This window comes from Natator depressus, chromosome 9 (genome assembly GCF_965152275.1).
Source record: "Natator depressus isolate rNatDep1 chromosome 9, rNatDep2.hap1, whole genome shotgun sequence".
Taxonomy (NCBI): Eukaryota; Metazoa; Chordata; order Testudines; family Cheloniidae; genus Natator; species Natator depressus.
Genome location: NC_134242.1, coordinates 5,527,462 through 5,553,460, shown reverse-complemented (window position 1 = coordinate 5,553,460; position 25,999 = coordinate 5,527,462). Strand labels below are relative to the sequence as shown.

The following is a 25,999-nucleotide window of genomic DNA, read 5'->3' as shown; positions in this document are numbered from 1 at the left end:
GGGAGCAGGGCTGGGACACTCCGAGCAGGGCCATGCGGGGAAGCTGGCATTGCCCGCGCTCACACAGGGCGTGTGCTCATCTGTGTCTATGCGCGGGGCTGGCTGGCGACAGGGCTCTCCTTGTGCCCTGTGTGCCCGCGCTGGCAGGCACCCCGTTGGCACTGGCATCTCGGCGCAGGGAGCCAGCAGCTCCCCGGCCAGGAAGCGCCCCCGCATGCCCCCGTACCTGGCAGAGAGGAGTGAGGAGAGAAGAGAGAGGACAGGAGCGGAGAACGGCCCAACTTACTCGAAAGGAGGATGGCCGGCTGTGGTGGCCGAGGCGGTGGCTCCCCTGCAGCAGAAGAGAGAGGCCCCAGAGGAGAGAGGAGGGGTTAGCTGGCAGAGCGCAGAGGCAGGGAAGCCAGAGGAAGCCGGGAGGCAGCTGGTTCAGTAATGGAGCAGGTAGCAGGCAGGACTGCCGGGGCCCAGGGAGCAGCAACACACCTGGCCGGGGATCCGGCTGGAACAGCTAATGCCGGGTTTCTCCGACGTGGCCCCTGACTCTGGATGCCCCACTGGAGCCAGCTGGGCGGGAGCCCCCTCAGCTCCACCTGGGTCACTGGGAGTGGCGGGCATGGGGCACTGCAGAGAGGTGCACTCAAACCTCAGGCAAATTTTCAAGGGTGCCCAAGCATTTGAAGCCCGTCACGGAACTGGCCAGACAGGCCAGGCCTGCGCCAGGGGCCTCCCTCCTGGGACCCTCAGGGCTTCAGCACCACCTGAACACAGCAGGGAAGGAGCGACCCGCTCCGGGCTGGCAGCTGGGCTCAGCAAAGCCGCTCGACAGTTTAGGACAGGAAGCAGAGGCCTGGGTCCTGCCGGAAGGGCAGGAGACCTGGGGCGGCAGAGCGGAAGGAGGAGCTCTGCCGCCGGCCAGGGCTTGGGAGCCGGGACTGGACCGGCTCCGCCAAGCGGCCACAATAGAGCCATGGAGACGGTCAAGCGCTGGGGAGAGGTTCCCTTGACAGAAGGGAGGAAGGTCTAAGGCCGGCAGGAGCAATGCGCCCGCTTCGCTGGGCACGCTCGTCCCTGCACCCATGCTCTCCTCCCCCTGGCACCACGCGGCCTGGGAGCCCAGCCGGGGGCTCCTACTGCAGCTGCCCTAACCTAAGGGGCAGGAGCGGCCTGTGGAGACTACAGGTCCCAGCAGGCAACAGTGCTGGGGACAGCAGGTGCCAGGGTCCCACAGAGCATTGCATGCTGGGACTGGTAGTTTGAGGTCCAGGACCATTGCGGGCCATGCGGCATGGGCTGCAGGCATGCCTGTCTGGGCAGTGCCCGCAGCAGGATGGCAGCGTGGCTTACTTTTCGCCCGGCCCGGGAGCTGGGTGGGTCTGGCTGCGTTCAGGTCCACGCCTAGCACATCGGGAGGGTCCATGGGGTTTCCCAGGTACAGCCTGCGGGGAGAGAACACGCAGGACGGTCAGCAGCACGCCCCGCGCCAGGGGCTCACCACCCCGGTGCTGTGGGGAGCCCGGTCCTCAGGCGCTCCTGGCACCCGGCCACATGACGCTGCCCCTCTCAGGCAGGACCCCAGTCCCATTCCCTCGCCTCAGGGCATGGTGGCAGAAAGGTGCAGCCCCGTCTGCAGGGCCCCCCAGGGCGGGAGAACCACGTGGCAGGGCCTGGGGGGCTACTCGGGTCTCCCCTGGGCGGGCCCCAGAGACCAGCACAGCCCGCTAACCCCTCCCGGCCGAGGAGCTCCCATTTTGCCACTCTTGCCCCTCCCAGGTACTGACTGTGGCTGGCCCTCAGCACGGCCAATCCCCAGCGGCTGGCAGCCCCCACCCATGGGGCAGGGCCAGATTCTCACCCCTGGGTACAGGTGGGGGGCCGCTAAGGGATGTGGCCACGGTCAGACAGGGTGTCAGTGGCAGAGCAGGAGATCGACATGGGGTCCCCAGAATCCCAGCCTCTTGCCGTAACCACGGGCCACCCGGCCTCTTCCCAGCCTTGGTGCATGTGTGCCCCAGGGGCCATACATTCAGCTCCCATGACAGCCGAGGTCTCCGCCGTCCAGACCCCATGGGCTGCGCCCCGTGGCGGCTCTGAGGGGCTGAGTTCCGAGGGGATTTCACACTCCCTTGGCCCCACTCAGACCATCTCCAGAGCCCCTCCCCCAGCTCCATCCTCATGGCCGGGCCCCCAGGAGCAGCCAAGGGCCAGGGCACAGGGCAAGGCCGGGGCCAGTGCCCAGAGATGGCAGCGGCAGGGCTGGGTTCTCCCTGGGTGAGCCGTGCCAAGCAGGGTGTGGTGGGAAAGTGCCAGGCGAGTGAGAGGGAGGGATCCAGAGGCCTGGGCGTAGGTTCCCTCTCCCTGGGTACGTGTCAGCCTGGGTGCCACAACTCCATGCTCCGCACCTGGGCAGGGCAGTGCAGGGCTCCTGCTGGGCAGGGCCTGGGAAAGACTTGGGGGAGATGCAGAGGGTGATAAAGATAAGCAGCAGGGCGGGGAGCTTAGTGCCAGAGTGCAGCCAGGCAGGGGTTGGGTATGAGGCACCGGCAGAGCTGTGTACAGGGGCCCAGGGCTGGGCTAGCAGGGGCTGCGGGATGGGATTGTAGGGCACCAGCAGAGCTGGGAACGGGGAGCCCCGGGCTGGGCTAGCAGGGGCTGTGGGTCGGGATTGGGGGGCACCAGGAGAGCTGGGGATGGGGAGCCCAGGGCTGGGGTGACAGGTGGCTGTGGTTGGGGATTGGGGGGCACCGGCAGAGCTAGGGGTGGGGAGCCCAGGGCTGGGGTGGCAGGTGGCTGCGGGTCGGGAGTGGGGATCACCAGCAGAACTGGGGGTGGGGAGCCCCGGGCTGGGCTAGCAGGGGCTGTGGGTCGGGATTGGGGGGCACCAGGAGAGCTGGGGATGGGGAGCCCAGGGCTGGGGTGACAGGTGGCTGTGGTTCGGGATTGGGGGGCACCGGCAGAGCTAGGGGTGGGGAGCCCAGGGCTGGGGTGGCAGGTGGCTGCGGGTTGGGAGTGGGGATCACCAGCAGAACTGGGGGTGGGGAGCCCAGGGCTGGGGTGGCACGTGGCTGCGGGTCGGGATTTGGGGGCACCGGCATAGCTGGGTGTGGGGAGCCCAGGGCTGGGCTAGCAGGGGGCTGCGGGTCAGGATTGGGGGGAACCGGCAGAGCTGTGTACAGGGGCCCAGGGCTGGACTAGCAGGGGCTGTGGGTCGGGAGTGGGGATCACCGGCAGAGCTGGGGGTGGGGAGCCCAGGGGCTGGGTGGCTGGAGGCTGCAGGTCGGGATTGGGGGGCTCCAGCAGAGCTGGGGACGGGGAGCCCAGGGCTGGGGTGGCAGGGGGCTGCGGGTCGGGATTGGGGAGCACTGGCAGAGCTGGGGACAGGGAGCCCAGGGCTGGGGTGGCACGTGGCTGCGGGTCAGGATTGGGGGGCACCGGCATAGCTGGGGGTGGGGAGCCCAGGGCCGGGCTAGCTGGGGGCTGCAGGTCAGGAGTGGGGGGCACCGGCTGAGCTGTGTACAGGGGCCCAGGACTGGACTAGCAGGGGCTGCGCGTCGGGATTGGGGGGCACCGACAGAGCTGGGGGTGGGGAGCCCAGGGCTGGGGTGGCAGGTGGCTGCAGGTCGGGATTGGGGGGCTCCGGCAGAGCTGGGGACGGGGAGCCCAGGGCTGGGGTGGCAGGGGGCTGCGAGTCGGGATTGGGGGGCACCGGCAGAGCTGGGGACGGGGAGCCCAGGGCTGGGCTAGCAGGGGGCTGCGGGTCGGGATTGGGGGGGCACTGGCAGAGCGGCGTACGGGGACGCGTACCCAGCCCCAGCCATCACCGTTTATTCCATGCTGGCCGTGAGCTGAGGTCAGGCAGCACGACCCAGCTCCCCAGACACCACGTCCCCTCCGCCCTGCTCTCCGGGCCGCCCCCTGCCTGGTGGCCTCCCTGAGCCCGAGAGCCGGACGTGGGCTGGCTGGAATCCAGCTAGTGCGTCGCGACCGCGGTGCAGCCTGCGCAGTGTGGGTGGTGCCAGCCTGGCGTGGACCCTGGGCACATCCTCGGTTTGCGAGACCAGGCTGCCCCGCCCTGTGCCAGCTGGCCCAGCTTTTGCTGCACAGCCATACCCCAAGGGAGGACTCCTGTCCACGCTACAACGTCCCAGGTCACAGACCACATCCGGGCTCAGACGGGATCCACCCGCCGCTGAGGCCCCCCGAGGAATTCAAGCCAGTGTTAAGAATCCCAGCTGGGGCGGGGGCAGAGGCTGCTTTGTGGGGATTTGAACATAATTCTACAGCCACCCGCTGCTGCTCCAGGCCTCCGCGGGAGCCGGCTCGCTGAGCTGAGCCTTGTCACCAGTTTCTGCACCGCCCCGCCCTACTGAAGTTATTGGCATTGTGCCTTGGTGGGAATGGGAACCAAGAGGCTACAACTCTCCTGGCATGACCCCTGGCATGTCTCAGACATCCAGAGAGCTGGACAAGCATGGGGGGGGGGTAGGGGAACTGTACGTGCCTCTGACTTTAAACCCACTGTCCTGATACCCCAAAAGAAGCTTATTTCTTAGAGCTCAACGGGATCTACAAAACAAGCCCATTTTGACCCCCAGTAGTTGCATCGTTTCTCTGTGTCACACACGGGGATGTAGGGTTTTTTCATGGACACACAGAATTCCAAAATGGCAGAACCAAAACTGAGCAAACCTCTCCCCGGAGCCGAGAGCGAGTGCGGGCAACGTCACAGACTTGGTTTGGAAATCTGTGAGCAACCACGAAAGGGAGGTTTTAACAGAAGCTGGAACTAACATGTACGCTATAATCATGCACAACCAACAGGGAGAACTTCCCACCTCGTTGAAATGCAGCCACCTCTGGGGTGGAGCGAGGCAGCTGTTTAACAGCTCAGAGCAACACATGGCAGTTTAGGGCCCACTCCATTAGAAGGGAAAGGGGTTCCTCAAGGACAGGCCTCCCGCCGTGCTCACACAGCGCCATGACCCCAAACTCTCAGGCAAAGGGCCCAGGGGAGCCAGGAGAGGTCTGGACACTCACCCGGCTGATAGTGACCGATGGGGCACAGCACCCGATAGGGTCAGGGATCCGCGCCTCCTGCTGAATTGCCAGCTCCTGCTGCCCCTTGCCCGAGGGCTGGCGTGCCCGGGCCCCTCCCAAAGCCCCAGCAGGGGCTGGGGGAGATCAGCCATGCATGTTAGTACGAAGAGAGGGGGAGGAAGTTAGACGCCACCAGCTATGCGGTCCCCACGCGGCACGATTCCTGGCATGTCCCCCTGGTGCCCAGGCTCCCTGCGGGCTCCTCAGCAGATTGTGCCTCTTCCGGGGGGCAGGGAGGGAAGGGTCGTGGACAGGGTGGACCGGCCTGAAGCCAGAGCAAACCAAACAGCCACACGGGCCCCCCACGTCCCCTCAGGCTCCATGCCCACAGAGGGCAGGCGACCCGCGTCCCCCACCCGTCCCTGCACCCGGGGCCGCGGGGAGTGGAGGAAAGGCAGAGGGAAGCAGAGCAGACGGACGTGGTTCTTACTCATCGATCTTATCGGGGAAGCCCCAGCAGTGCTGGGAGTTGGTGTCTCCATGGCCAGTGTGGATGAAGCTGTTTTTTAGCGGCTGGCTGATGTCGTGGGCCGACAGCCCTGCCACGGAGGTCACTGTGTTTCGAGGGAACTGCCCCACTTTAAGGGTCCTCTTATTCTGACCCCGCCACCAATAATTCTCAGCCCTAAGGAACAAAAAGGCCCTCGTTACTGACACGAGAAAGCGTCCAGCCATGGCCAGCGCTGCCAAGCGAGAGTTGGGCACTGGAAAGGTGAGCACCGCAGGGCCCTGCCGGGACGCACAGCCCTCCTCGCGCCGGCCAGGCTTGTCCCTGCTTTGCACACAGGGCTAAGTGACTCACCCAAGCTCACCCGGCCAGTCAGCAGCAGAATCCGGAACAGAACCCAGGAGTCCTGAGTCCCAGGTCCCAGATTGGACCAACTCGCCCTGCTCCCCCCCCCCCGAGAGCCAGGAGCAGAACCCAGGCGTCCTGGTGCCCAGTCCCACATGCCCTCTCTGGCCCTGGACTCCATGGGATCACATGAGGGCAAGGAGAGCTGTGCACAGGCCAGCCAGAGGTGCACAGGTGGGGGCGTGTAACGCCGACGGGCAGGATCTGCCCTGCCCTGCCCCTCAGGCTGTCACCGGCCTAGTGGAATCATTGTACCCATTAGTGAAATGCAGCCACCTCTGGGGTGGAAGGTGGCAGCTGCTTAGCATGGCACAGTAACACTACACTGCAGGGCGGTGAAACAACAGAGGGATTTTGGGGAGCCGTGTGCCAACGCCCCAGGTGGGGTTTGGCCAGGACACTGGGCTGACGCCCAGCTGCCCCAGAAATTGCTGCAGGATGGTCAATGGCCACTGCTGGTTGGGACCTCCGATTCCAATCGAATCTGACAGAGGAACAAGCAGCAGCCCTAGGACCACACTGGGGCGCTGACTCTGAGGGGAGAGTGCCCCCACTGAACTGCCCCCACAGCACCCCCCGCCGACCCTCCACCACTCCCCGCAGCGCAGCGCCCCCCGCCAACCCTCCGCCGCTCCCCGCAGCGCAGCGCCCCCAACGACCCTCCACCGCTCCCCGCAGCGCAGTGCCCCCCGCCGACCCTCCGCCGCTCCCCGCAGCGCAGCGCCCCCAACGACCCTCCACCGCTCCCCGCAGCGCAGCGCACCCAACGACCCTCCACAGCTCCCCGCAGCGCAGCGCCCCCGCCGACCCTCCGCCGCTCCCCGCAGCGCAGCGCCCCCAACAACCCTCCACCGCTCCCCGCAGCGCAGCGCCCCCGCTGATCCTCCGCCGACCCTCCGCCGCTCCCCGCAGCGCAGCTCCCCCAACGACCCTCCACCGCTCCCCACAGCGCAGCGCCCCCAACGACCCTCCGCCGCTCCCCACAGCGCAGCGCCCCCAACGACCCTCCACCGACCCTCTGCCGCTCCCCGCAGCGCAGCTCCCCCAACGACCCTCCACCGCTCCCCGCAGCGCAGCGCCCCCAACGACCCTCCGCCGACCCTCCGCCGCTCCCCGCAGCGCAGCGCCCCCAACGACCCTCCACCGCTCCCTGCAGCGCAGCTCCCCCAACGACCCTCCACCGCTCCCTACAGCGCAGCGCCCCCAACGACCCTCCACCGACCCTCTGCCGCTCCCCGCAGCGCAGCTCCCCCAACGACCCTCCACCGCTCCCCGCAGCGCAGCGCCCCCAACGACCCTCCGCCACTCCCCGCTGCGCAGCACCCCCCCACGACCCTCCACTGCTCCCCGCAGGGCAGAGCCCCCCGACGACCCCCCCACTGCTCCCCGGAATGCAGCACCCCTGCCAACCCACCAGTGTTCCCTGCTGATCCCCCTGCTCCTCGGAGCACAGCGGCCCCGCCGACCCTCCGCCGCTCCCCACAGTGCAGCACCCCCGCCGACCCTCCACCGCTCCCCGCCGCTCCCCGCAGCACCCCCGCCGACCCTCCGCCGCTCCCCGCAGCGCAGCGCCCCCACCGACCCTCCGCCGCTCCCCACAGCGCAGCGCCCCCAACGACCCTCCACCGCTCCCCGCAGCGCAGCGCCCCCAACGACCCTCCGCCGCTCCCCGCAGCGCAGCGCCCCCAACGACCCTCCACCGCTCCCCGCAGCGCAGCGCCCCCGCCGACCCTCCATTGACCCTCCGCCGCTCCCCGCAGCGCAGCGCCCCCAACGACCCTCCGCCGCTCCCCGCAGCGCAGCGCCCCCAACGACCCTCCACTGCTCCCCGCAGGGCAGCGCCCCCCCACGACCCTCCACTGCTCCCCGCAGGGCAGCTCCCCCAACGACCCTCCACCGCTCCCCGCAGCGCAGCGCCCCCACCGACCCTCCGCCGCTCCCCACAGCGCAGCGCCCCCAACGACCCTCCACCGCTCCCCGCAGCGCAGCGCCCCCAACGACCCTCCACCGCTCCCCGCAGCGCAGCGCCCCCAACGACCCTCCATTGACCCTCCGCCGCTCCCCGCAGCGCAGCGCCCCAACGACCCTCCGCCACTCCCCGCAGTGCAACACCCCCGCCAACCCTCCGCCGCTCCCCGCAGCGCAGCGCCCCCAATGACCCTCCACCGCTCCCCGCAGCGCAGCGCCCCCAACGACCCTCCGCCGACCCTCCGCTGCTCCCCGCAGCGCAGCGCCCCCAACGACCCTCCGCCGCTCCCCGCAGCGCAGCGCCCCCAACGACCCTCCGCCGCTCCCCACAGCGCAGCTCCCCCAACGACCCTCCACCGCTCCCCGCAGCGCAGCGCCCCCAACGACCCTCCGCCGACCCTCCGCCGCTCCCCGCAGCGCAGCGCCCCCAACGACCCTCCGCCGCTCCCCGCAGCGCAGCGCCCCCAACGACCCTCCACCGCTCCCCGCAGCGCAGCGCCCCCAACGACCCTCCATTGACCCTCCGCCGCTCCCCGCAGCGCAGCGCCCCCAACGACCCTCCGCCACTCGCCGCTGCGCAGCACCCCCCCACGACCCTCCACTGCTCCCCGCAGGGCAGAGCCCCCCGACGACCCCCCCACTGCTCCCCGGAATGCAGCACCCCTGCCAACCCACCAGTGTTCCCTGCTGATCCCCCTGCTCCTCGGAGCACAGCGGCCCCGCCGACCCTCCGCTGCTCCCCACAGTGCAGCACCCCCCGCCGACCCTCCACCGCTCCCCGCCGCTCCCCGCAGCACCCCCACCGACCCTCCACCGCTCCCCGCAGCGCAGCTCCCCCAACGACCCTCCACCGCTCCCCGCAGCGCAGCGCCCCCCGCCGACCTTCCGCCGCACCCCCGCCGACCCTCCGCCGCTCCCCGCAGCGCAGCGCCCCCCGCCGCACCCCCGCCGACCCTCCACCGCTGCCCACGGCGCAGCACCCCCCACCGACCCTCCACCGCTCCCTGCAGTGCAGCACTCCCACCGCTCCCCGCAGCGCAGCACCCCATGCCGAGTCTCCACCGCTCCCCGCAGCGCAGAGCCCCCAGCTGACCCCCCCACTGCTCCCTGGAATGAAGCACCCCCGCCGACCCACCAGTGTTCCCTGCTGATCCCCCTGCTCCTCGCAGTGCAGCACCCCCACCGATCCCCGCCGACCCCCCCACCGCTCCCCGCAATGCAGCACCCTCACTGAGTCCCCACCACTCCCTGCTGACCCCCCCAGTCTCTCCAGCGTAATGCCCCAGCCAACCCCGCACCGCTCCCTGCAGCGCAGCGCCCCCCGCTGACCTCCACACAGCACCCCCTACTGAACCCCCCCCACTCCCTGCAGTGCAGCGTCCCCAGCACCGCAGTGAGGACTGGAGCCAGAGCTGCTTTCAGGGCAGTGGAGTGCGCCCCCCAACTGGCCCACCAACATCACCCCGTCCTCAGCAGCAGCCCCACAAGCCTCCGGAGCGGAGTCACGGGGGCAGGACACAGAGCCCCTTGTAAAGCTTTCCAGGCGGGGGCAGGGGTATTATCAATGACAGGGATTGAAGCACCCCCCCACCCCCGCAGATCCCTGGGTCCCTCCCCCGGCTGCTGAGGGAGGGGGCGCCGGGATCCCCACCCAGGCTGAGCCTTGGCGTTTCCTGGAACTACCTGTGACTCACGGCCGGCCCGACTCAGCCCTTTTCCTGTTTACCTCTGAGCCCGGGGCTGGTGGCCCTGCCTGCTGGCCCAGCCCCGGCTCCGCTCCGGGGCCCAGGATATTACTCAGCGCCGGGACCCCTGAGCAAGCTGCTGGCACCAGCGCCTCCTCCCTTGCCTGGGGGGGCTGCTCCCCGCCAGGGCAGCCCTCCGCCAGGCCCCCGTGGCTCTCCCCGCTCCTTCTCCCCCTCCATCACCCCAGCCACCTCTGCTCCCCGAGGGGCCAGTGCCCCGTGGCCAGGAGCCCACCCCTCTGCTCTGGCATCCCCCACTGGACCCGTCTAGTGTCCCCCAGCTGGGACGCTGGGCCCAGCCCCGAGGGTGCGAAGTTTGAAGCCCTTCATGTTTAATGCTGGGGAGACAGGGGGGCCTGCACACTGGCCCAAGCAAAGGAGAGAACCTAACGGGCTTTAAGGTAGGTCCTGCTATATTAATTGGGGGTCTATTTCCCTCTGTGGGCTCTGGCTAGGAGCAAATGAGTTTAAAGTAGGTCTCACTGTATGTACAGCCTTCCAGGGCTTGTGGGGACCATTCCCCTGAGGGATGGAGAGGGTCTGACAACGGACACAACTCGTGTCATACAGCTGGCTGCTGTTCTCCCCTCGGGGACTCCCTTTAGCCCTACAGGCTGGTAGCTTCTGATTATCATATGGCTAAGAATCCCCAAAGAGAGGCAAGCGGGTGGGGGTCAGTTATCCCACCAGTCACAAGCAGGGAAACTGAGGCACAAAGCGGGCCAGTGGCTTGTCTAAAGTCACTTGGCAAACCAGCGGCAGAGGCAGGACTAGAACCCTGGTCTCCTGGCTCCCAGTCCCGTGCACTTCCCACTAGACCCCCCCCCAGCTTTGGGCAGGGAAGGCCGTCCCGACGCACACGGCCACAGGGAATGGCGGCCGGTTGGGAGACACCTCCCAGCAGCGGCTGGTTTCGAGGCCCTCGCAGCACACCCCCTCGGGCAGCAGCCTTTCCCACCCCCGCCAGCCTCTGCCTGCTGCAGTGCTGGGCCATCTCCTGGGTCCCAGCTCCCCAGAGCGCAGCGGCAGGTGGTGCACGAGTGACCCCCAATACCGAGCCCGTCGGGCCTGGCCCAAAGCTCCCGCAGCTGCAGTGGCAAAGCACGAACTGCGCCTGTTCGGGCTGGTGCTTTGGGAGCAGGACGATGCCACCTGCTGCCATCCAGGCTCCCCGATTCCCCACGGTCACTGGTCCGAACCACCGATGCCAACGGTCCCGTGGCAAAAGCAGCACTCAGTGACTGGCATTGCAAAGATGCTTCCCTTCCCCCGTGTCACTACTTCACCCTTCCCACCGCCCAGCATGGCCCGCCCCTTTCCACAGGGGAAACTGAGGCACAGGTGGGTTGAGCAGTGTGCCTGCCCCCTGCTCCCCGAGGGGGTCACTGCAACAAGAACACAGACACTCCCAGTCCTGGTCCTGGGCTCTGTCCTCTAGCCCCCGCGGCCTCTTTCACAGCACACGCCAGGCCCCCAGCCCGCGCTCACCTTAGCCCCCCAGACCCTGCCGCAGCAGAACCCCAGCCCCAAGCCACCGGGCGGTGGCCCTGGACAGCCTGCCTTTCACCTCAGACGGGTCCGTCGGGTCTCCCAGGGAACGAGGCGCGCGCCGAACCGGCTCCTCGCTGCAGGCGGGCAGCCCAGCCGAGCCCCGCGTCAGGGCCAGCGTGCTCCCGGCGTGTGGCCCAGAGAGCGTCTGCCTGGAAGTGGCTAAACCCGCCAGCTCCGGCAGCTGGAGCGGCTCAGCCCCCGGCCCCAGACCATGATGCAATCGGGGTGGCGTGCACACACTGGTTCTGCATTAACTACACCCTCCGCTCCGGCTCCGCTGACGAATCCCTCCTGCAATTAAACTGCCAGCCCTCGTGCAAGAGTCATCGCCAGTCCCTAAAGACACACAGTCCTGCCTGATTCATCCCTCTGCCGTGACGAAGGCACGGCCCCCGCAACACAGGCTGCTGCCCCCGGGAGAGCCCGGGTGGGGTGGGATCCCCCTCCTCGCTCTGTGAGAGGAGCAGGACGGGAGGCTGCAGGCTTGGATTCGGGGGTGCTTGCAGAGCTGGAGGGGAAAGCTGGCAAGATTCTGTGTCTACACACACACACACACACACACACACGTGTTCCCGCACAAACACCCCCTGGGTGGGATACCACCAAACACACCGCGGGGCTTTGCAGTTAGCCATGGCCCTTGGGCTGCACTCTGCCTGTCCTGGGGCAGGGCCCTCTGGTCCCGCTGCCCCCCGCATGCTGAGACCCTTTGCACCTGGTTCCGATTCTGCCATTTCAGAGCCCTCGGCCCCTCCATCAGCCACCTTTCCCAGCCCCCACCCTGCCCCCAAAACCCTTCGCTCGGTCCCGAGAGCTCAGCACTTCTGGAGGGTCTCCAGATGCCCTGTCCTCTCTCCAGCCCTCCGCTGGGGGGCCATCTGGGAATGAAGGCCTGGGATGGGCAGACACCAGATTCCCTGGCATGCCCAGAACGCCCAGGGATGGGGGCTCTCGACCCCAGCCCCTTGTGCCAGCACAGACACAGGGCAGCGTGGGGCCAGAACAGCAGCAAAGCAGATAGGAAGCAGGAGGCTCCTGGGAATTAAAAGATCCCAGCTCTATTCCGGTCACGATCACCACTATGTGCCTCAGTTTACCCACACATAAGCCACCGATCCAGCGCCCAGGGGGCTTGGGGCATCCAGGACCCTCCACGCTGGGGCTAAGGAAGGAGCAGCTGTTCTCTCCCCTTCCCATCACTGTTGCTCAGTTCTGGGAAGCTGTCCCAGATTACCCCTGGCGTGGCTTCCCGCTCCGGGCGGCTCAGATAACTGTGAGCAGCAGGAGTGGCCGCGGGGGCGGGGGCGTGCGTGCCGAGGGCAGCGCTCGGCTGCTCACAAGGGAGGGCAAACTAACAAGTGCAGCAGCACCCAGGGAAGTGACTCACCCAGGGCTGCGGGGGACGGACAAAGGCAGAGCAGTGGCTTGCAGCATGTAACGGGCGGGAACGGCCCTGGGCAACAAGCCTCCCTCTCCGGGCTGATCCTTCAGCTCCGTAGCCGAGGGACAAGCCCCGGAGACGGGCGGGGCCAGTGCTGATGGGACGGTCTCTGACCTGCCACTGCGGGTGCTCGCAGAGACCCTGGGGCTCGCTTCTCAGGCACTCGGCACTGCCAGGCGCGCAGGGAGTGGGGTCAAGTGGTCAGAGCAGGGGCGCCGGCAGGCAGGACTCCTGGGTTCCAGTCCCAGCTCCGCCACTGACTTGCTGGGGGACCATGTGCGTAGCCCTTCCCTTCACTGGGCCTCAGTTTCCCCATCTGTGGCAGACGGAGGATCCTCGCACTGGACAGCTCTCCCCACTCTGGAAGGGGGTTGGAGGACTCAGCCCCTCGCCGTGCGCCAAGTGGCCCCAGCTCCCGGTCCTTAGCTTAGCTGCCCGTCACCCCAGCCCAGCAGTGCCTTGCCCCGAGCTAGCTGGGAGCAGCCCAGAGGGAGAGGCCCAGGGCAGCGCAGCATCACCCCAGGGATCAGGGCGGCCGAACCCTGCATGCAGACAGCGCCCACCGCAGCCTCAGCCAGAGCTTAGCACCTGCAGCCCCCTGCCCCTCCAGCTCTGCCATCGCCCCTCAGCCCCGACCTGCAGCCCCCTGTCCCCCACAGCTCTGCCATCGCCCCTCAGCCCCCTGCCCCCCCAGCTCAGCCATCACCCCTCAGCCCCAACCTGCAGCCTGCCTGTGATTCCAGCCCTCAGCCCTTGAGCAGACACAGCCTGTCATGGCACCCGACGCAGCAGTCTGGGGACACACAGAGCCGGGGGACTAGGCTGGGCCGTTTTCCCTGGGGACACAGCTGGGGTCAGAAGCCAAGTCTGGCCAGAGACAGGCCAGGACCCCCCCACCCAACCACGGGCACTCAGCGCATGGAGGGAAGGGGGCTGAGGGGAGCGGGGGGCGGTGGGGGGAGGTGCTGGCCATGGAGCCGCCCCAGGGAAGGGGGGACTGAGAGAAGCCGGTGGGGGAGGCAGAGGGGACGCCGTGGAGCCACCCCAGGACTCTCCAGACGATACCTGCCCTCGATGACTGTGATGACGTCGTTCATCTGGATGTGCAGCTTCTCCGGCTCCTCCACGTCCTGCAGGGCCCTCATGTCCGTGGGCTGGGCCTGGGAAGACAGAGAGCCGGGGGGTGAGGGCTGGCAGCGCCAGGGTCTCCCCAGAGCCGTCCACGTTACGGCTGGGCCTGACCCACCCCTCGGGTGAGAGCTCACAGCAGGAGCCTCTGCCCAGAAGGGCCCTGGGCTCCCTGGGCCGGGCCTGTTGCGATAGCCAGACACCTAGATCCAGAGTCCTGGGCCCCACGTGGCCAGGCTGGTGACAGGCCAGGAAGCAGCCACTTGCAGGAATGGAGCCAGCTGCCCCAGCCAGCCCGGAGCCAGGCAGCACCCTCCCTGCCCCGGCTGCACGGGGCCAGGCTGCTCGCTGAGCACAGGCCACCCCTACGGCCAGAATCCCCCCGGGAGAGCTCCTAACAGTGAATCTGCAGCGGGGCCTGCTCCCTGCTCTCACCACCAGGCCACACTCCCCTCCCAGCGCCATGCTGAGCAGGGGAGGGGAAGTCTCCAGGCCAGAGGTGCCCCCGGTTGGGCACAGCACGTTCCTTGCCAAAGGCCCACGGGGTGCTGGCCAGCGGCCAAGTCGAGTCTGTCCCCCACCAGAGCTGAGGCTGAAGGCTGGGGGGAGGGCAGCGCAGCCTGGCCACAGCTTCCATATGGAGACAACGGGTCCAGCATGCACCTCTCCCCGTCAGCCTGGCCGTGCCCCCCCGGGGGCACGTCACTTCCCCATTCCCATTCCCCCCCCCAAGCTCTGCACAGCGCAGGGGCCCGGCAGGGAGGGGCAGAGATGGGAGAGCTCCCAGGGCTCCTTCCAGCTGGCTCAGCCAGCACCTGTGGGCCCATGGGCCACACTCTGCACCTAGGCCCAGGGCCTCCCGAGGCCCCAGACTCCCAGGAAACCAACGGGGCCGGGCCCCGGAGTTCTGAGCAGCTTGGCCCGTATTTGGGCTCCCACAGGAAGGGGCGCAGCTGGCAACAGTGCTGGCCCTCGGCGGCTCCTCCGGCAGGAATGGGATTTGCAGGGGCTCGGTGCCTGGCGCACAGCTCCAGGGAGGACACCTAGGCCGGGTGGCACAGAGGGGCATGGACCCACGCAAGCCAGGGCCAGCTGCCCCTCCGCCCCCCCACTGCCTACCTCCAGCAAGAAGTCACGCAGGGCCACGAAGGTGGGCCGGTCCTCGGGCTTGTGTGCCCAGCATTGCAGCATGACATTGTAGATGTCCTGAGGGCAGTCCTCGGGCCGCGGCAGCCGCTCGCCCTCCTTGTCAATCTTGTGGAGGATCTGCGGGCATGGAGGGCAGACGCCGAGGTCAGGGTCGGGCAGAGCAGAGGGGGCTCGGGCAGCCATGGCGGGGAGGTGCTGGGGCTGGATGGGGTCACACCTGGCAGAGGCGGGAGCGGAGACTGGCCAGGCGCAGGAGGAAGACTGCCCGACGGGGGCTTGGTCGAGGTGCTGGCAGAGCAGGGCGGGGGCTCAGCCCTGCCCAGGAGAGGCCCGAGGCTTGCAGCATGTAACGGGAGAGAGAGCAGTGGCTTGCAGCATGTAACGGGCGGGAACAGCCCTGGGCACCAAGCCTCCCTCTCCGGGCTGATCCTTCAGCTCCATAGCCGAGGGACAAGCCCTGGAGACGGGCGGGGCCAGTGCCGATGGGACGGAGGCCCGGCCCTCCCCATCAGCGAGGAATCCTGCTGGGCGAGCTGCATGGATTAGCCGTGGGGATGGACACAGGCTGGCTGGGTCAGGTGGGGGGCACAGAGTCCCCTTCTAGCGCGACTGACGGGCACCAACCCACCAGTGAAAGCAGGAATCAAACTGCCTGGCTTGAAGGGTGCCTGGGACAGGCCAGGGCGCGGGCACCTGGGAGTCGAAGAGGGTGGGCCAGGGGCAGGCGCCAGCCATCAGAACTGAGAGGCCATGGACACCCTAACCACAACACTCCTCCCTGCCCAGGGGCATAGGGGCCAACATGCTTGCCCCCCAGCCTGGAGACCCCGTTCAAATCCTGCCCTAGCTTCCAAGCCAAAATCCATCAGGCAGGTCTCAGCCCATTCCCATTTCAGGGATCTCTGATGAAGAAGGGCCAGGGATAGGCTAGCAGAGGGCTGGGGGTCAGGAGTGAGGGGCACTGGCAGAGCTGGGTGTGGGGAGCCCAGAGCTGGGTGTGGGGAACCCAGGGCTGGGCTAGCAGGGGGCTGCGGGTCAGGAGTGAGGGGCACCGGCAGAGCTCAGTGTGGGGGGCTAGCAGGGGGCTGCGGGTCGGGATTGAGGGGCACCAGCAGAGCTGGGTGTGGGGAGCCCAGGGCTGGGCTAGCAGGGGGCTGCGGGTCAGGAGTGAGGGGCACCGGCTGAGCTGGGGGGGGTGGAGCCCAGGGCTGGGCTAGCAGGGGCTGCGGGTCGGGATTGAGGAGTACCAGCAGAGCTGGGTGTGGGGAGCCCAGGGCTGGGCTAGCAGGGGGCTGTGGGTCAGGAGTGAGGGGCACCGGCTGAGCTGGGGGGGGTGGAGCCCAGGGCTGGTACCAGGGGGCTGCGGGTCGGGATTGAGGGGCACCAGCAGAGCTGGGTGTGGGGAGCCCAGGGCTGGGCTAGCAGGGGGCTGCGGGTCAGGAGTGGGGGTTAGCACGGGGCTGCGGGTTGGGATTGAGGGGTGTGACGAAGTGGGACTGTTCTTAATGTTTCATCTGAATATTGTGGGCCTGGGAACTGGGGGTGCCTCAGTTTCCCCTATGCAGTTCTTAAGTGCTTAGGTAGTGGGATAAGGATGTATGATCATTGCAGAGCCCTAGAGGACAGGTATGTGCAGGGGTCTGGACACAGAGAACGGCCAACACCCTGTTTCCTGGCAATGGATGGCCTGGGCCCTTCCCCCCTGCAAGGTGAGAGCTAAAGGGTTGGAGAACAAAGGAATCCGGTGACCTCCTGGCCCAGGAAAGGGACAAAGCTGGGAGGAAGGGGGGCTGGAGGGAGTTTCAGTTTGGGGCTGGCTGGGACATGGAGTGAAGGGCAGACATGGTTGTCTGGCTCACTGCCCCCCAAAATGGACCCAGCTGAGGGGTCCGGTTCTCTGCACCTACAAGCTCTGTGTTAGACCGTGTCCCTGTTGTCTAATAAACCTTCTGTTTTCCTGGCTGGCTGAGAGTCATGTCTGACTGCAGAGTTGGGGGGCAGGACCCTCTGGCTTCCCCAGGACCCCGCCTGGGCGGACTCGCTGTGGGGAAGTGCACGGAGGGGCAGAGGATGCTGAATGCTCCGAGGTCAGACCCAGGAAGGTGGAAGCCGTGTGAGCTTTGTGTCCTGAAGACAGTCTGCTCACAGAAAGGAGACTTCCCCAGAGTCCTGCCTGGCTTCGTAGGGAGCAGTTCCCGAGCACCGCCCAGGGACTCCGTGACAAGGGGCACCAGCAGAGCTGGGTGTGGGGAGCCCAGGGCTGGGCTAGCAGGGGGCTGTGGGTCAGGAGTGAGGGGCACCAGCAGAGCTGGGTGTGGAAGAAGCTCACAGTGCCTACCCTGTCAGGCGCCCACAGGCACAAGCCGGACGTTCCCCTGCAGGCTCCCTCAGGGGTGCAGTGCGTGCGCCACCAGGGGAGAGGAGCCCCTGAAAAAACTCCCTGGGATCCCCAGGCCTCAACGCCCCCCTGCACTGCGACAGCCCCTCCCTCCTGCTCTGCCGGAACGGCCCTAGGGGGCCACAGCTCAGTGATGCCAGCTGGGCCCGAGCGATGCTGTCTGCGCGAGGCGCAGGAATCCCCATATGCGGGGGGCAGAGGGTGTCTCCCCTCCCCAGAGGGGCCAGGCCCAAGAGTGCAGGCCCCAGGGCACGTGGCGTGGGGCTGTGCTAGGTACCTGGCTGCCGCTGAGGCCGACCCACGGCTCCTGCCCGTAGGTGAACATTTCCCAGAGAGTAACCCCGAACATCCAGGTGTCGCTGGCGTGCGAGAAGGTGCGCGTCTTCAGGCTCTCCGGGGCACACCTGCAGAGAAGGGCTGGCAGAGTTACTGACGCCCCCGCAGGCGGCCCCATCCAGCCTGGCAGAGTGGGGCTCCCTGCTCAGCTCCAGCCCTCTGGGGTCCCCCCACACAGGGGCCGAGGGCCAGCCAAGCCAGCTGCCTCCCAGGATGCCACTTCCCTCTCCCTGGAAGGGGGCTGGCAGGACACCCAGCTGGAGGGACAAGGAGGCGTGGGGGGGTGAGCCACCCACAGCTAACAGGCCCCAGGCACTGAGCTGCGTTCTGTGGGCCGGCGAGCTGGCAGGGGGCTGCTGCGAGAGAAATGCACACGGCGGGGGCTCACCAGGCGAAGGGCACCTTGCGGTGCTCCTGCATGACGTAGTGGTCGTCGTTCTTGGGCAGCGCCCGCATGAGCCCGAAGTCGCCGATCTTGACCAGGTCGCTGGAGGCCAGCAGGATGTTGCGGGCAGCCAGGTCGCGGTGGATGAAGCGCTTGGACTCCAGGTAGGCCATGCCCTTGGCGATCTGGATGGCGTACTGGCACAGCGTGGAGATGAGGAAATGGCCCTGGTTCTTCCGCAGCCGGTCCAGCAGGGAGCCCAGCGGGGCCAGCTCCGTCACCTGGGCAAATGGGGGCAGAGGGGTTGAGTCAGGCCCCAGCCACGGAGAGCGGGATGGGGGGCAATCCATGGGGATGGGCTCCATTCCTGTGGTGCCATGGGGCTCTGCACCCACATAGCCACACACCAGTCTATCCCTGCCCCATGGTGCCACAGGGCTCGGTGCCCACACAGCCATGGCCTGGGGGTCTGTCCCTGCCCCACATTGTCATATGGCTCTGTGCCCACACACCCACGCACCTGGCCTGGGGGTCCATCCCGCCTGGAGGAGCCAGCCCTCAGCACCAGAGAGGCAGTTGCCCCCCCAGCCATTCCCCTGGGGCTGGGCCGCCCGGGGGGGTGAATGCCCCCGCATGCTCTCACACTCACCATCTTCATGGGGGGCGAGAGCACCACGCCGTAGAGCCGGATCAGGTTGCAGTGGTCCAGAGAGTGCATGGCATTCACCTCCCGGATGAAGTCGTCCAGCGCCTCCGGCTGGCTCAGCACATCCGTCTTGAGACACTTCACAGCCACGGTGAGCTGCGGGAAAACACGGGCCAGTTTTTTGGCCCCTGCAGCAGCTCCCACCCCAGGGGACCAATTTGCTCACCTCTGGGGTAGGCCGTAGCGGCCGGCATGCAGGGGATGGGTATTCACACAGTCCCCCAAGCCCCCCTGCCACACCCCAGGCATGGGAGTGATGGGGAAGGGGGTGGCACTGGCTGCAAAGAGTATCGGCCCCAGCACCGCCTCAGGCTGGGAGACTCAAAGGCAGGCCCTGCATGAAAGGAATTAGTGGTCCCAGTCCAGTCTCTAGGTCCACATGGCCCCGGGTGGTAACAGGGACAGATCCAGAGTGGAGGGCAGGGGCCGTGTGGGCCAGAAGACTGACCGTCCCGGGCCAGGCATGAGGAACGGTGTTGGCACCCAGGGGGTGGGCGCCCTGGCAGGGGCAGAGCCATCTGCAGATTCGGGGGCTGGTAGGGGTGGACGGTGGTGCTGGGATCCCGACTTGATGCCGATGGGGAAACTGACCAGCCTGGATTCGCTGCCCCAGCCCAGCGAAGGGCCTCAGCCAGGCAATCCTGAGTTAGCCCCATTTTCTGCTGCAATCACGCAGCCCCTCGGGCCGTGTGCTGGGTTCGCCCTGGCGTGCTCCGGGCCCCTTACCATCTTGCCAGTGGGTGTGCCCCACTCGCCGCGCCGCACCACGCCGAAGGAGCCATCGCCCAGCTTCTCGAAGAGCATCAGGTCCCTCTCGCTGATCAGGCAGGTCAGGGCCTGCTGCCCCTCCTCGGCGGGCGACAGGCTGGAGAGCTTGGGGAAGGGGGGCTGGGGCTGGAGCGGGAACTCTGCCTCGGGGCGCTTCCCGCTGAACACCTGGACAGACAGACAGGCAGAGGCGTGGGTCACAGGCATGTGGGCTTGGGGGTGGAGAGACACCACCAGTCAATGCCCCGTGATTCCACCAGCAGCAGGCAGCCCCTCTATGCACACCTGCCTCTGGCCCCGACATCAGGGACTGCAGAGCCCACGGTGGGAGGAGGGTTTAGGGCAGCACCTTTATGTAGTCAGAGCAGAGGATTGGGAGGGTTCGGACTCCTGGGTTCTACCCCCAGCTCTGACTCACAGCCCCGCTCTGTGCCTCAGTTTCCCCATCTGTAACAGCAGCACTGACCTGTCTTTGTAATGGAAGTTGAGGGCCAGCATGCTGAGGGAGGGAAAGGCAGCCCAGGCTGGCGCGTGGGCAGAGCCAGCCCAGAGGTGTCAGGTCCCAGGGCAGGGATGGGACGGGCCCTGGGGCAGGGTCGGAGCCTGCTATGGGACAGGACGGCCCAGAGGAATGGGAGACAGCGGTACGAACAGACCCAGCAGCCTGCTCCAGCCCCGTAGCGCACGCCCAGGCCTGCGGCTATAAGGTCTGACCAAGCTACTAACACCCCTGGAGTGGCATCGCACCAAAGCCCTCGCGGGAGGCAAAGGCCGGGGCGGCTCCAAGCTCTGTCCTTGGCAGCTGTTGTCTAGTGCCCCTTACCCACGAATCCATGGCACTTCACCTGCCGTCGCCCTTCTGAGCCCATCAATGCAGCTGCCTCTGGGGTGGAGCGTGGCAGCCGTTGAACAGCACACACAGCAAAGCTTCCCAGCAGTTTGGGACAGGAAAAGGAAGACAGCATATCAGCTGGAGTCAATGCTGACCCTGTGCTGAGCTGGGGGGTTGTGCTGCTGTGCCCCAGCGGGAGCGCTCTCCCACCCGAGTCAGTGCCCCATTGTGAAACTGGGGGGGTGCTGGCCCAGGGAGCGGCATGAATGACTCAGCAGGGGGCGCTGCCGCCTCCAAGCTAGCACGAAGCCCAGATCCCCAGTGGGGTGTGAGGAGATGCCCTCTTTCAGATGAGCCCTGGCCGGGCGCTCCGGCTGAGGCAGCCCCCATCGAGCTGATTGCCCCGGGGAGTTTCAGCAGGATGCGGATGCTCGGCCACTTCCTGTCCCCAGCTGCCCAAGTGCTGCTGGGTGCTGATACACAGCTGCCACGCTCTGCCCCAGAGGTGGCTGCATTTCCCTACTGACAGCCTGTGCTACTGCTGAGTGGGTGCCAGCCCAGCACTTATCACAGGGCCGACGCCAGGCTCCATGCTCCGGACGGCCCCAGAACGCTTCCTACCCCTCGGTCCCATGCTGCTGACCCTACTGGGTCCTCCTCTGGTCTGTGCCCATCATCTTGGCTTGAGACCCAGCTCTCCACGACAGGGACCACCGCCCTTGGTGCGTTTGGCACAGCCCTGGCACAGCGCCAGTGCCACGGACGTGTGGGTAAGAACAAAAGCAGGGTGCAGGCCACGGACAGCGTGGATGGTGCCCGGGCAGAGCGCTGGCTGAGACGCCCATTTGAGTCAGGGGGCAGCACCCTTGGGCCCCCCAATCTCAAGTGGCTGGCACCAGAGCGCACCCCTTGGGAGACGACAGACTCGCTGCACCCTGAGGGGACTCTCCCGGGCACCGTGTGCACGCAGCACCGGGCAGTGATGCATATTCAGCTACTTAACGCTTAATTGGCCTCCGGGGGCACAGACTGATCACCGGGGGAAGGAATTTCCTGCCTGCCCCTCGAGCAGAGGGGCACTCACCAACGCCAGCGCCAGCCCCAGCCAGCCAGCTCCCACAAACAGCCAGCCAGCCAGTGAACTGACCCTCCGACCCGCAGGGTGCCCCGTGCACGCTGAGGGGCAGCCGGTCGCTGCCCTCGAGCCCGGTTATTGCAATCCACCGCCTCGCGATCAAAGGACCCTGCAGCCTCTGTCAATTTCTCTCAGCCACCCATTTCTTCCAGAGCTAATGCCAGGGCTGGGAAATGAGCTCCCAGCGCAGCCCGTGCACTGGGAGGGCTTGGGGCACGTCACAGAGCCCTGGCCCAGAGCTCCATTTTCCTAGAACTGGCCCCCCTCCTCCCACGCAGGATTCCCCCCTGGAGACGCAGGCCCTGCTTCCGGCCAGCTGTGCGGCGCCACAGATAATGGCAGGACTACATTTCCCAGCAGGCTCTCTGCCGCCCACTTCTTCCCCCTGCTCGCCAGCAATTGGCAGAACGCCTCCTGGCCCCAGCCCAGGCAAGGGTTGCCAACCCTCCAGGATTGGCCTGGAGTCTCCAGGAATTAAAGATTAATCTTTATTATGTCACGTGATGAAATCTCCAGGAATTCGTCCAACCAAAACTGGCAACCCTAGCCCAGGCTGTTCCCCTCTGGGGATCCCGCAGAGAGCCTGGCTCAGGGTGAGCGGGTGTGAGGAGCTTCCCTACCCCTCAAAGCGGGGACACAGACAGCGGCGAGGGCTGTGGGAGGCAGCAGATGGCAACGCCGCTGGGCATCTAAAGCCACCAGGCCAAATTCCAGCCTTCATTGCCATGCGCCCAGCAGGGCTGCGCCGGTGTGTCTGGGGCACTCTCTGCAGCCTCAGGCCAGTCCCGCGGCCGCTCTGCGTTTCCCCATCTGGGAAGTGGAGCTGCTGGTGCCGGGGCTCTCACCCGTGAATGGCCCAATGCCCCCATGGCACCAGGCTGCTGCACCAGCTCCCCGCTCTACATCCCGCTCAGCCTGGTGCCCCGGGGTGCCCCTTCCCAGGTGTTACCTTGCTCATCCACGACTTGCGCTTGCATATGGCTTTCCTGCGCTTCACGGCTTCCCACAGCCGCCGCTGGCCTGCAGAGACAAAAGGATGGTCACAGAGCTCACCCTGCTCCCTCCTGCGGCACCCCTCCGCCAGCTCCAGAGGGGAATCTGCCTCCACCCCACCCCAGGATGTAAGGCCTTTGTCTGCAGCCAGATTAAAAGAGCAGCCATTAGCTAAGAAGCAGGAAGTCACATCCTCACATTCCATCTAAATTATATTAAAACAATGTAATACCAGGCTGTTAAGAAGGAGATCCTGTCCTAATGGCACCTACTATCACCAGATAAAGAAACAGATCTTAAGATGGTTAAAGAAAACTTAGTTTGATAGCATCCTGTCTGTCAAGAAATCACTTATCAAGAGTTGTGGACGTGAAATCCTCATTTCTTTATTGTTTTGTCATTATGGTCCCCACTTCTCTATTGTTTGTCTGTATGGTCTCTGTCTGGTTCTTTAATTGTTTCTGTCTCTTACATAATTAATTTTGCTAGGTGTAAATTAATTAAGGTGGTTAGAGAACTTTGTTACACTATGCTAGGATTGGTTAGTAAAATTTTAGTATAATGATTGGTTAAGATATAGATAAAAAGGACTCAAATTTCACTATATAAACTGGGGTCCAAAAGGAAATTCTTTGGGAACCAACTCCAGGACACAGCCTCAAAGATCAGAGCAGCCAGACCTCAACACTCTGCCAATGACACCGTGCAGAAACTGGAGTGCCCCAGATGGACCTGATCCTGACTGGCCATCCAGAAAAGTTCATCTGTCTTATTGGGAGTGGTGAGCACTGTGCGTAGCATGTGCAGTCTGTTTTTGGTGATTGTTAATAAATAGAGGTTATGTAGGATATCATTGTGTAAAGCTCTTTCACTGGTAAAAGACCCCATAAACCTGCAAAAGATTACGCCCTGAGCCCACAGGGAAAGGGTGTTTGCCTGGAGTCCACAGAGGGGTAAAGTTAGGTGCTTTTCACCTGGAGCCCTAGGAACTGGGAAAGGGTGGGGGTGCCTAAATTAAGAGGGTTATGCCTGGAGCCCTAGGAACTGGGTAAAGGTGGCTACCCTTGAGTATGTGAGTAACAGAGAATTTTGTGTGGGTAACAAGGACAGCCAGACCCCCGAGAGGGAGCCCAGCAGGACTTTCTGGAGGACCGGGAGCCCTGCTGGAGAGGTGTTAACCCTACAACAACAAACCTGGAGTACCAACAACAAAGCCATGTGATCCAGGGGGCTGGGGGGGGGGGAACACTAGCAGAGAGAGATGCAGCGCTGATTGCACATTGGGCGGGGGACCAGCAGAGACAGATGCAGTGCTGATTGCACGTTGGGTGGGGGACCAGCAGAGACAGATGCAGCGCTGATTGCAGGTGCAGGGGGGGACCAGCAGAGACAGATGCAGCGCGGATTGCATGTTGGGTGGGGGACCAGCAGAGACAGATGCAGCGCTGATTGCAGGTGCAGGGGGGGACCAGCAGAGACAGATGCAGCGCGGATTGCACGTGCGGGGGGGGGACCAGCAGAGACAGATGCAGCGCGGATTGCAGGTGTGGGGGAGGACCAGCAGCGACAGATGCAGCGCTGATTGCAGGTGCGGGGGGGGGACCAGCAGAGACAGATGCAGCGCTGATTGCAGGTGCAGAGGGGGACCAGCAGAGACAGATGCAGCGCTGATTGCAGGTGCAGGGGGGGACCAGCAGAGACAGATGCAGCGCTGATTGCAGGTGCGGGGCAGGGGGGACCAGCACAGACAGATGCAGCGCGGATTGCAGGTGGGGGGGGGGGGACCAGCAGGGACAGATGCAGCGCTGATTGCAGGTGCGGGGGGGGACCAGCAGACACAGATGCAGCGCTGATTGCAGGTGCAGAGGGGGACCAGCAGAGACAGATGCAGCGCTGATTGCAGGTGCGGGGGGGGGACCAGCAGGGACAGATGCAGCGCGGATTGCAGGTGCGGGGGGTGCGGGGGGGACCAGCAGAGACAGATGCAGCGCGGATTGCAGGTGAGGGAGGAGCAGCAAGGGGGCTTGGGAGGAAGTCAGCGGTCATACGCACCAGGCCGCCCCATGCCGATCTTCTCCAGATCCTCATTTTTGACGTACTCGAAGTGTGAGAGGCGGGTGACGTTGAGGTCATCGCGGATGCGCAGGAAGTACTGCTGCAGCTGCACCTCGGCCAGGAGCTCCAGGAGCCAGTCTGTGCCCTCGTCTGACTCCATGCCACAGGGCAGCGTCTGCAGAGACCAGAGAGCGGGGTTAGGGGGCAGCCTGCGGCTCCGGGCCCCGACTGCCCTGTCTCAGCACACGCCGGCCGGGGAACCTGTCTCCCTGGAACAGCTACCGGGGCCCCCGATGGAGGCATCGCTCGCGTGGGACGTCCTGCTCAGTCCCAAGCCCTGTATGGCTAATAGTGGCTGGAGCGTCTCCGCCAGCTGAAGCAGCGGCCGTGGGCTGGTCATAGCGGCAGCAGCCACGTCGCTGAGCAGCCGCGGATGGGCACACTTGGCCCTACTACGCGCCCTGCCACAACCGGGACGGGCAGAGCCGGGGGACAGGAATTCCCGGGGACCAGATTTTGCTCCTGGAGAAGCCAGTGAGACTTTGGCCATCGCTTGCCCAGCGACAGGATCCACCCCAGAGCCAGCAGGGCTGTCCCAGGCCACTGGGCTGCCGAGGCCGAAGCAGAGCCTGGGACAGACAGGGAGAGGGGATCTGCGGCTACACGAGGCCTTCAGAGGTACCAGGGCACCCACTGCCTGCAGGGGGCTGCCCAAGGCGCCAGCGGCTGCTGGGTGGGCTATGGGGGAGCACTGCCAGCTAGCCCCCCTCACCACTCAGCAGGACATGACCTAAGGAGCCATATGAAAGTCCCCTTTCCAGCAGCCCCCTTCGCCCCAGCCGGTGGCTCGGCTCGGTTCCTCCGCCACTGGGATCTGGCCCGGCAGGCCAAGGCCCTTGCCGCCTGCCAGCCCCAGGTGCCCGGGCAGCACCTGGCATCTGGGGGAGATTTCACTCCAGAACTGAACCCCATGATGCATGACTGCCCAGGGGACTTTGCTGCCCGGGGGAAACCCAGTCCTCGGCCCTGCAGTGCCCAGACCATCAGTCCCCACCCTGGCTGGGACCCGGGCACGACGGGTGCCATCCACAAGGGTATGAGAGACTGCTCTGTCGTTCCCAGGCAGGTGCCCACGAGGGCAGCCCAGAGACCCAGCGCTAGAGAATAACGAGCCGCTCGCCACCCGGGTGCAGAGAGGACAGGCCAGCCCTGCCCCGTGCCCCCCACCAGAAACCAATGGGAGCCCCGTCACCCCGCCATACGTCAGCCAGGCACCAGGGAGCGGCTCACTGCTCCCTGTGCCACGCTCCTCGTCTGCAGGGCACACAGATCAGAGGCAGCAGTGCAGGCTGGGAGCTGCTGCATTCCCCCTGCCCCGGCAGCGAAGGCCCCGTGCCCACCGGCAATGCCCGGGAGAGGGGAACCCTGGCTGAGACATGTGCTCACGGGGAGAGCTCAGGTG

The 25,999-nt window shown here is 66.0% G+C and overlaps 1 protein-coding gene across 6 annotated transcripts in view; it reads right to left on the bottom strand.

Moving 5' to 3' along the window:
• TNK2 (tyrosine kinase non receptor 2) overlaps positions 1–25,999 on the bottom strand; it is a 76,233-nt gene that overhangs the window by 7,920 nt on the left and 42,314 nt on the right. For 4 of the 6 annotated variants that reach the window (XM_074963381.1, XM_074963375.1, XM_074963380.1 and 1 more), the window contains 11 exons: positions 24,535–24,712; positions 22,439–22,509; positions 19,481–19,690; positions 18,698–18,850; positions 18,052–18,329; positions 17,605–17,731; positions 14,900–15,046; positions 13,718–13,812; positions 5,525–5,719; positions 1,345–1,436; positions 227–331 (listed from right to left, as the gene is read on the bottom strand). In XM_074963381.1, the coding sequence (XP_074819482.1) occupies positions 227–331; positions 1,345–1,436; positions 5,525–5,719; positions 13,718–13,812; positions 14,900–15,046; positions 17,605–17,731; positions 18,052–18,329; positions 18,698–18,850; positions 19,481–19,690; positions 22,439–22,509; positions 24,535–24,697 (1,636 nt within the window). In that variant the 5' untranslated portion in view covers positions 24,698–24,712. The remainder of the gene's footprint in view (positions 1–226; positions 332–1,344; positions 1,437–5,524; positions 5,720–13,717; positions 13,813–14,899; positions 15,047–17,604; positions 17,732–18,051; positions 18,330–18,697; positions 18,851–19,480; positions 19,691–22,438; positions 22,510–24,534; positions 24,713–25,999) is intronic. The other 2 variants (XM_074963376.1, XM_074963377.1) reach the window with 2 other exon arrangements.